Here is a 10,937-nt window from a genome sequence, read left to right on the forward strand (position 1 = left end):
GAGGAAATTGAGCTGTAAGCATCTGTTTCTTTTCATTTTGTTACACTAAACTACGTGTCATTTAAGTTATCTATTAGGTTAAAGAGTTATTTGTCCTAAATAATTGAGCAAAATGTCATCTTAAATAATTGTGCAAAATGTCAATGCCATTTTTAACGTATTTTTCATTATATTTCTATGCTAAATATCTTGAAATTTCGATGTTTTCTCTTAATAACATTAAATACATGATTCAAGATCAATCATAACTATTCATTCTTAAATTTTTTTTCTACATACATTCTAACAATTATAAATAAAACAAATGCTTGTGTGCTTAAAAAGTATACAAAAATTTCTCCTCCTTAAGTTAATACATATAAAAGGGTGGTTGACCAGAGTGTGAGGGATATAGTTGCAGCACAATATGTCCACAAGGTAATAACTGAGGCCTCCTCAGTGCCTGCATCAAATAGCTGAGTCATGGTACCTGCACAATTTTATACCCACCATTTATGTTGCTTATTTTTTATAAAATTAAACACCAATAATATATGAATTTAATTCTAATAATCTCACACTATAAGAATCATTCAATTGTATATTGTTATATCATTGAAAATAGCTAATTTTTACATTTATTATTTCAAAAGTAATTTAAACTGTAAATTTAATTAAATAATTGTGTAAAACTCTTTATACTATCATAATATAGATTAATAGAATTGACATTTTATAGGAAGTTATATGAAAAGGAATATCTGAATGCATGAAGAAACTTACAAATATTCATTGCAGGTGGCATGGCATACTGCATGACAAGGACATACTGAAACAAAGGATCTAATGGAAGAAACCCTAAACTTGCAGCTCCTCTCACAATGTAAAGTCCAATTGAAGGTAATAAGAAAAGTCTAACTAAGACCACACTAATCAGTGTCAGTGGTTCTATAGTGGATGATTTCATGCCTGCAATAATTAATTATGTTACATACCAAAATATTAGAAAGGAAAAATATTAATTTTGTTGAATATATTAATTTAGTTTCATGATTGATAATAAGGTAAATAATAGAGTAGAAACTACAAATATATCTTCACCTAATAAATCATTATGCATGGCATATCTTATTAGATGTTATATATATATATATATATATATATATATATATATATATATATATATATATATATATATTTTAGAGAAAATGATAAATAGGTATTTGACTTTTTATTTTCAAGACAAATAAGATATCGACTAATTAAAAAAACAAAAACGTCGCTCACCTTCTAAAACACGAGACATTTAAGTTCTTTAGGTGATCAATTTGTCTTCATATTTTAGAAGAAGAGATTTAAATATCTTGTATTTAAAATGTCTTATTTTCAATTAGTCAAAAACTTATGTGTTTTCGAATTAAAAATTTAAGGACGTATTTATTTTTTTTTTTTCTGTTTTTTAATAGAAACCTATTTTTGAGCATTTTTCTTTAATACCTTGAGTGAGGTTGCCACCAAGCAAAATGGTGATGCAAGGAATTGTCCCTTCCCTAAGAATTATAGGTATAATATAAGTGTATGCTACAAATTAAAAGAAATAATAATAGACAATAATATAATTGAGAAATAATAATTGATTTAATTTTATGAGAAATATAATGCAAAATACAAACCCTAGCAACTGAATGGTCTCTTGGATCACTCTCAATGGAGCATCTTCTCCAATTATTAGGCTCCTGAGCCAGTCAACCCCACCAAAGATGAAACCTAAAAACTGATCATATATTTAAAGGGGTAAAAAACAAAAGATAACTCATGATCATATTTAATTTATTAATCACTACACAATCAAAATAGAGTAAACCCTCAAATAATTAAGAGTATATACCCAAATTCATCCTAAGCAATTTCGCATCGGATATTTTCATTTTCAAAAAAAATTTATTACATTGAAGTCTTTAAATTTTATAAAAATAAGACATATAAATTCTTTTATCTTACTTTTGAGAACCTACTTATCCAAGTAAAAAAATGGATCTAACTATAATAAAAATATATATCACTTATTTTTATAAAATTTAAAAATTTTAATATAATAATTTTTTTTTGAGAATAAAAACGTCTAACACAAAATTTCTTAAAGACCTATTTAAATATATACTCAATAATTAAATTAGCATACTAGAGAATTATAAGTATTGATCAAAATAATTCGTAGCATACATTTAACAACTTTCATTTTAATTTTTATATTTTCTTTTAGCCAAACTTTAATTTTTATAAACCAAACTAGTTCCACAAGTATTTAATTATAAAATCACAGACTAATAAAATAATCATTTTAAAATACTATGACTAGTATGTTTAAAATAGAAGAAGGAACCCACTGTAGCAACTGTAGGGGGTGACAATAGTTCTGAGACTATTTGGCTCACAGTTTCAACCAATCCTTGCCAACACGATTGTGGAACTTGATCTAGAATCTACACATTTAGATTTAGATTCATTTTATAATGTAGAAATTAATAAGCTTTTGAAATATATATATATATATATATATATATATATATATATATATATATATATATATATATATATATATACTACTAGTTATGCATTATTCATGTAAGTATAAAATAAAAAAAAATTTAATAAGCTATGCATGATTACAATTTGGTTCTCAGTGTCTCTGTTTGTGTTTTGATTTTGATTCCCTTTGAGAAGGCTTGTTTGTGTGTTAGCATCATCATAGTTTTTGTTGGGAATCTTCAAGATTTGAGCAGCTTCCCATGCCTTATATTTCATGGCTCTGTCTCTTACTAATTGGTAAGTAAAGGTCCAAATGAATATCCCACCAACCTACAAATAATAATTACCCATACATGAACAAAGAAAAATCTTAAGTTACTTTATTTTGTTTTTCTTAATTACTGTAAAAATAATTAGATAATATTAAATATAAATAAATATATAATTATAGATGTTATATGTATAAGTTATGAATATTAAGTTAAAAAGTTATTATCGATTTATTATTATTAACTTTTAATACATTATCCATTTTATATCCATTTTCTATTTTAGTTACATTTATTCTTCAGTTAAATTTATGTGAAGTTGATAACTGAAGGTCGTTATATGACAATTTAACAAAACCTATTAAATTATTTAACGACTCTTAATTATCAGTTTTACATAAAGTTAACTGTACATTTGAGTTTTCACCTAATTTTAATAAAAAAAAATGAATAATTAGTTTAAAAAATGAAAAAATTACCGCCAAGGAGAAGGAAGCATATGCAAGTGCTCTGACTCTGCATTTTTCTCTTTCACCAAATGGACCTCCTTTTTCATAACATATTGCTGGGATTATTACAACTGGAAGATTACCCATATTACCTGATGAACCATGAATTATATCAATATTTTATTAATTATTTAAATTATTTTGTTAATTATTTGATTCATTAAAACTTGATATTCTTTTAGTTTTTCATAAAACATTTCCAATTTGTTATTCTTTAATCCATGCCTTTAGTAAATAAAACTCATTATATATATGTATCAATGTATGTATACATTAGATAGATCTTTATTTTTTAAAATATACTTTAGGAACATATATAAACGAAAGGTTTTCAGATTGAAGTGTATGTATGTGATGAAAATGAAAACATACAAATACAAATGAAAAAAAAAATGCCAAAGCATACCATAATATATAACTTTGATGCAATGCTACCTGTTGAACAAGCAGCAATAATAAGGCCTTCAACTTTCAAGCTTGGCTTTAGTAATTTTACAATTAACCACCCAAGAAACCCTCCAATTACAAAGGTACATCCAATGTTAACCGGCATAAACCACCTGCATTTTCATCAATAAACAAATTAACATAAGTTTTACACATAAATTTTACCATAATAATAATAAGAATTAAATTTGATGTACTATTAGTATAAAGTAGTTTTACACTTACATAACACTACACATAAGTAAAAATAACTACCTTTTATATTGATCATGTGAATAGTCATCTAAAAAAATAAATGTAATTACACGATTGTGTAAAACACTAAAATACTTTACACTGTCACAATACATCAAAATTAAATTCATAATAATAATTGATACAACAAAATTTTTTAAGTAATTCTAATCAATGGTAAAATATATAATTCTTTTTAGGGATTGGAATTTTACAACAACAAAACTATGCCTCTCTGATTAAATCAACTACTATATTTTAATTAAATAACTCGTTGTATCCTGTTATAAATCATATTTGAACTTGGTTCGATTTAACTCAGATTTTTTTTATTACCTTATATAAAGTATGTAGCTTTTTCTCTATGTCTAAATATTGAACTATATCTCATTCGATTAAATAATAACTATCTTCTTCTTGCATATTCAAACCACTTAAATAAGATTTCATCAAATTTTTAACAATAGATATGGTTCAAACTTATATATTCACCTATTCTTGTTACTTATTTGAATCATACTACACTACATTTATGTTCATATTCATGTTCATCCTTAAGAGCTAACAATCAATGCATACCATGATATCATATCATCAAGAGAAACACTCCTTGCAAAACTTGCAAATATAAGTGATGGAGTGAATGCAATGAACACAAGCTGCAAAAGGGTCAAGCAAAATAATGTAAAAGAAATCAATGATAAAAAGAAGAAAAAAGACATCTTTTTCTTTATAATAGAAAATTATTCAATAAATTATAGGAGTATTTATTATCTATGATTGATACATATATTTGATCATGCGTTACATACATTACTATTTTGTCTCTTTAATTTGAAGGATAATCCAAACAGGAAGAAAATATAATTAAATTGAATCTCTGTTTTTTTTTTTTTACATTTTAAGTGCATTAGAATCAAACCATTTATTATAAACTAAAAATTTAATTATTCTATTATTTTTTTTTTCAATTAAATTTTTATACTGTTTTTAATTTTATAATTAGTTTTTTATTAATATAAATAATATTAGAATTAACTAAATATTTTTTTATAAATTAAAAATACTCATAATTAAAAACCTAATTAAATTTTTGACCACATATATTTTGAAAGAAATATTCTATTAATCATAATGTTTTTAACATAAAAATAACCTAATTCTAAAAAGTAGAGACTTAATTGAAAAAAAAATATAAAAATTTAAATAAAATTTTATAAGACTAAAGAATAATTAAACCTAAATTAAATTTAAAATTGAAACCCTAATGGCTTTGAAAATTAAATTCAGATGGCATGTTCTCTCGTACCTTGTTCAAGGATCTTCGAAAATTTTCTGAGAGAAAATTATCAAATTTATCAGATGCCATATAAACTCCCACTGCACTCACAAGTAGGACTTGAATAATTGGATTACATGCCACCGCCAATAGTTCCCAAAAACCCATTTTTTATATATAAAAAAAATTATTAATTATTTATTTGCTTCTTCTTTTTTGTGCTGATGATGATGACAATGATCTCCTTCAATTCTAATAATGTCACAGTTGCAGTCTCTGATCTTTCATGCACACTGAAAAATAATAATGTGAAAAGAGAGTTAGTGATGATATGTTAAAATTATAAATCTAAGATAAAAATTTCAAAAAATCAATTAAAAATTGCCAACAAAAAATAATAAAGTAGGATTGCTGGTTTTTTTTTTTTTTTGAAAAATCATCAGAAATTAATTCAGAAAAGGGTGTATAATTGTATGAAACCTGAAATTCAAGGTTGAAAGAGAGAAGAGTGTTTTACGATTCATGTAACGAATTCAATTGTTTACAATGGTGAGTAGTTAGATGCATCACTATTTTCGCGTTAAACTCATGGACTCAGTTTACGCCTATATATTTTTTTTCTTTTCTTTTTTTTTATAATTTATTTATAAAAATATTATTTATACATTAAATTTAATTATTAAAATTAGTCATTATATATTTATATATAAATATATATATAATTTAAATATTTAATTTATTTTTAGTATATATATATTAATAACTGACTAATAAATTATAACTCAAATCACATAATTTTTTTATACTCACTTAAAAATACTATTTTTAAAAGATGCTTAGTTAAATTAATATTTTAATTTAATTTGTATATGATTAGTAAACAAAAAAGGTCCCCAAATAATTAATATTACAATTTTATAGTAAGAAACCAAGGAATTAATGTATTGCTCATATTTTTAGTGAAGATATCACTTATCATCACTGTTTATTTGTGTGTTTTATTTGTAAATATTTTGTTTTGAATTTATAAAAAAAATTAAAATTAAAAAAAGTATTAGTTTATCTTTTATAGTAGCTAACGTACTTTCTTCTTCTTCTTTTTTTTTTTTTTTTAAATTAGTCGATCTCAAAACACCATTCATCATGTTGGAGAGACAAAATGCTACTCTTAAAGAGTAAACACTATTCATTGATATACAAAAAAAAAAAAACACACAATTCGTTGAGCTTGAAAGCATGCAAGTGTTCTAAAACGTTTAAAAAAATCCTATATATATAGAAGGAGGTGTTCTTTAATTTAATAAAATTTGAAGGTAAAAATAAAGAGAATTATTCTTTAATTAATTTAATAATATTTGAAAGAAAAAATACAACCGTGTTCAAAATTTCAATCCTAATTATTTAAGTATTATATCCTCCCAATTAATTAACAACTACTATATATATGTTGTTGTTGAATTTACACGTTATAGATAGATAGGGTTGTAACTTTTTTTTTCATGTACAACAATAATATAGGATACAATAAAAATAAAAAATGATGTTATTTGAATTATAATTTATTTTTATAATAAAAATACTATTTGTATAAAAAATATAAGGTACCATCATTTATTAGGTGACCACATACATGCATGGGTGGGTCCCAAGTCATGATAACTCATTATGCAAACATGCAAGTTGTTGATGAGAATCATAATCCCAATGAGCTAAGATTTTACTACTATGTATTTTTTACTTGTTTAGTGTGCTTTTTACTTAATTCTTTTAGAATAACAAAAATCACACAAATTTTTTAATCATAAAAATTTTAACTTAAACCAAATAAAAGAAATATATATATATATATATATATATATATATATATATATATATATATATATCTTATACGCTTTCTCAAATTTATTGGCTTTAATTTTTTCAAATTTCTCAAATGTAAAAATTTGGATTCACATAATCACATGGCCTCAGCTCCCCTTTAATTAGCATGCAATGGTTATTAGTATTGTGGTGAATTTTAGTATACAGAGCAAAATTGGTACAGATTTAAAGATTTGTTTACACCATATTTTCTAAAGTCACACTTTAAACCGTAACTCATCACAAAGAAAAGCGTCACCTAATGGAAAAAAGTAAATTAGAAGATTTAAGAGAAGAAATAATCAAGTTATCAAAATTAATAGATCAAAAATTAATGATTTTAACTAATATTAACTGTAATGACACCGAATTCTTAAAATCAATACAAAATGATTTTTTTCAAAATCTTTATTTTACTATAAGTTTTATTGAAGGACTTCAAAAACCTGAAAAAACTTATTTTTCACACGGAATTTCTAAGAAATGTTACCATGGAAATGATTCCCCACATCTTTATCATACTTTTAACCCACAATTAAATTCTATAGTAGATATGCTTGAAGAAATATTAGTATCCATAAAATTTCAAAGAAATAAAGAAAAAGAGAATCCCAAAGAAGAAAAATTTCAAAATATAATCAACATAACAGATCTAAAAGTAAAACCACCACTAAAATTATGAATATTGAAGAAAAATTAGAAGAAGTTACAATGTTTTTTAAACAATTAAAAATGGCTCAAGAAAATAATATTATGAACAAGGATTTCAAATAGAAGAAGAATTAGTAAATTCTGAAAATATAGAAAATGAAGAACACATCCTAGATTATTCAAGTGACGAAGAACCAGCAATTCCAATACAAGTAAAAAATGAAGCTGGAACATCGAAAGATAACCAATCTCAATATAAATGGGAAACAGGTTTTGATAATTATGCTTTTAAAAAAGGGTTTATAAATAAAGATTCAAAATATACAAAAATACCATCAAAATACATTCCTAAAATCCAGGAAATAGAAGGAGAAAGAATGCTTGATTTAGACTGTAAAAAGAATGAAAAAGAAATTTTCGAAAATTGGTTGAATTCCTTTTTATTAGAAGCTTTTACTAATCCAAAGCTTAGTGAATTGTCTGGAAGATATATTTGGAATTACATAGGATTTCATACTAAAGGAACTATAAGAGATTATATGACATCAATAGAAAACCAAATAATAGAAGATTTAGCAACAAAAACAACAGCTTATGATAAGATATTATATATAATGATGATTCTATATAAAGAATTTTTTGAAAAAAATATTATAGATCATAAACAAGAAGTCTATGATAAGGAATATCAAGAAGCAAAAAACCATTTAGCTAATATCCAGATATATGATCTATGTAATGTGGAATCTTATATATGTGAATATAGAATACATTATTACAAATTAAAAGAAGAAGATAAAAATCATTATCTTAGTATGTATATAACAAAACTTCCATATCCTGCTAATGAATTTATAATGGGAAGATTTATAAGAGAAATAAATAGAGGGACAATTGAAAATAATTTTGGTGGAGCAACCGCTGCAATAAGAGAGGAAATAAAAGAACGTTGTATGCAAGAAGCTACTCAAAAAAGATTTGCAAATATAATTAGAATTTGCTGTCAGGATAATGAAGAGATACCCCAAAAATATGGGCTTAATAAAAATTTTCAGAGAAAAAGAAAATATCAATTTAGAAAAAGAAAATACTATCCAAACTGGAGAAAAAAGAGGTATTTTAGAACAAGAAATAACAATAAAAACAAAAGGCAAAAAAGTGACTATTGCCCAAATAAAAAAGAAAACTGTAAGTGTTGGTATTGCCAAGAAGAAGGACACTTTGCAAATGAATGTCCGAAAAAGAAGGATAAAAAAGATCTTACTAAACAAATAGAAATTGCTAAGTCTTGTTTTATGGAACCTTTAGAGGAATCTGATGATAACCTAGACTATATTTTTGAATATGTCTCAGAAACAGACTCAGAGACTGAGTAATAATGCCACATTTATTACTATAAAAATAACAGAAAAATTTATAAATGCTTTTATAGATTCTGGAGCAACACAATGCTTTGCTAGTTCAAATATAAAACTTGATTGGAAAAAATTAAAGAAACCATTAAGAGTTAGAATAGCTGACAAATCAATACATAAAATTGACCAAAAAACAGAGATGACTGAAATTTTTATTCAAAATTATAGGTTCATTGTTCCATCTATATATATGTTAGATTCTGGAATGGATTTTATCATAGGAAATAACTTTTTAAAACTATATCATCCATTCATTCAATAATTAACATATATAGTTTTAAAAGCTCCACACGATTCTTTAATAAATCAAAAATCAAAACGTATAAAAATACCAACTACTACTATAGATAAGATCTTAAAATTTAAAATATTTTCTATATTAGAAACATGTTATTTAAATTTATACTTTCAGATAAACATTCCAAAAAATAATCTTGAAATAAAGATAGAGAAACTTTTGGATGAAATTTGTGCTGAAAATCCTTTAGATATTAAAAATACAAATAACGAATTAGTAAGCATTAAATTAAAAGATCCTACAAAAGAGATAAATGTTCCAAATAAAATTCCTTATTCCGCAAGAGGTAGAGAAGAGTTCTCTTTAGAATGTAGAGATCTTTTGGAAAAAGGAATTATAAGATTAAGTAAAAGTCCTCATGCGGCTCCAGCCTTTTATGTCGAAAACAATAATGAAATTAAAAGGGGAAAACGAAGAATGGTTATTAACTATAAGAAGATGAATGAAGCAACTATTGGTGATGCTCATAAACTTCCAAGAAAAGATTCTATTTTAGAAAAGATAAAAGGAGCAACTTGGTTTTCATCTCTTGATGCAAAATCAGGATATTGGCAACTTCATTTAGACGAAGAAACAAAGAAATTAACTGCTTTTACTTGCCCAACAAAAGAATCAACAAGTGTGTTACTCTATGAATGGAATGTATTACCATTCGGATTAAAACAAGCTCCAGGTATTTATCAAAGATTTATGGAAGAAAATCTAAAAGAATTAAATGAATTTATTTTAGTGTACATTGATGATATACTAATTTTTACAAAACAGGATAAAGAAGATCATCTTCAAAAATTATTAATAGTTTTAGAAAGATGTAAAGAAAAAGGACTAGTTCTTAGCAAAAAGAAAGCAAGAATAGCAAAACAAGAAATAGAGTTTCTTGGATTAATTCTATCCACTCAAGGAAAGCTAAAACTTCAGCCAAATGTCCTAGAAAAGGTAAATTTATTTCCTAATAAAATAGAAGATAGAAAACAATTACAAAGATTTTTAGGATGTATAAATTATATTTCTGATCAAGGATTTTTAAAGAATATAACAGAATACACTAAAAGCTTATTTCCAAAAATAAGTACTAAAAAAGAATGGAAATGGGATGAAAAAGACAGTATGCAAATTCAAAGGATTAAAGAATTATGTGAAAAACTTCCAGAACTTTATATTCCAGAAGAAAATGACTACTTAATAGTAGAAACAAATGCTTCAGACATAACCTGGTCAGGATGTCTAAAAGCTAAGAAAGCTATAAAAAGGTTGGAACAAGAAAAAGAATCACTAGATTCTAAATATTCCCCAAAGGAATTACTTTGCAGGTATATTTCAGGGACTTTTACTCTAACAGAACGGAGATATACCACTCATGAAAAGGAAACTCTAGCAGCAATTAAATCTCTTAAGAAATGGAAAATTGATTTACTATCCAGAGAATTTACATTAAGAACAGATTCAAGTTATCTAACAGGTTTCATA

The 10,937-nt window shown here is 24.7% G+C and overlaps 1 protein-coding gene across 1 annotated transcript; it reads right to left on the reverse strand.

Annotated features, from left to right (window-relative positions):
* Nucleotides 1-254: 254 nt before the first annotated feature.
* On the reverse strand, nucleotides 255-5,414 carry LOC130982469 (protein PIN-LIKES 7-like). Its single transcript, XM_057906522.1, has 10 exons — nucleotides 5,277-5,414; nucleotides 4,547-4,626; nucleotides 3,722-3,846; nucleotides 3,257-3,378; nucleotides 2,650-2,838; nucleotides 2,367-2,462; nucleotides 1,653-1,753; nucleotides 1,477-1,529; nucleotides 763-948; nucleotides 255-469 (listed from the first exon to the last, which is right to left on the reverse strand). Exons 1-10 carry the CDS (start codon nucleotides 5,412-5,414, stop codon nucleotides 345-347), a joined length of 1,215 nt encoding a protein of 404 aa, XP_057762505.1. The 3' UTR covers nucleotides 255-344.
* Nucleotides 5,415-10,937: the final 5,523 nt, after the last annotated feature.

The sequence above is a fragment of the Arachis stenosperma genome, chromosome 1 (genome assembly GCF_014773155.1).
Source record: "Arachis stenosperma cultivar V10309 chromosome 1, arast.V10309.gnm1.PFL2, whole genome shotgun sequence".
In the NCBI taxonomy this organism is placed as follows: Eukaryota; Viridiplantae; Streptophyta; class Magnoliopsida; order Fabales; family Fabaceae; genus Arachis; species Arachis stenosperma.

Coding starts and splice junctions, on each gene's coding strand:
- LOC130982469 (XM_057906522.1), bottom strand. CDS start 5,414: ATGGGTTTTTGGGAACTATTGGCGGTGGCATGTAATCCAATTATTCAA. Junction 3,847..4,546: donor CTTGATGATATGATATCATG/GTATGCATTGAT, acceptor ATGAAAATGCAG/GTGGTTTATGCCGGTTAACA. Junction 3,379..3,721: donor TATTGCTGCTTGTTCAACAG/GTAGCATTGCAT, acceptor ATGGTTCATCAG/GTAATATGGGTAATCTTCCA.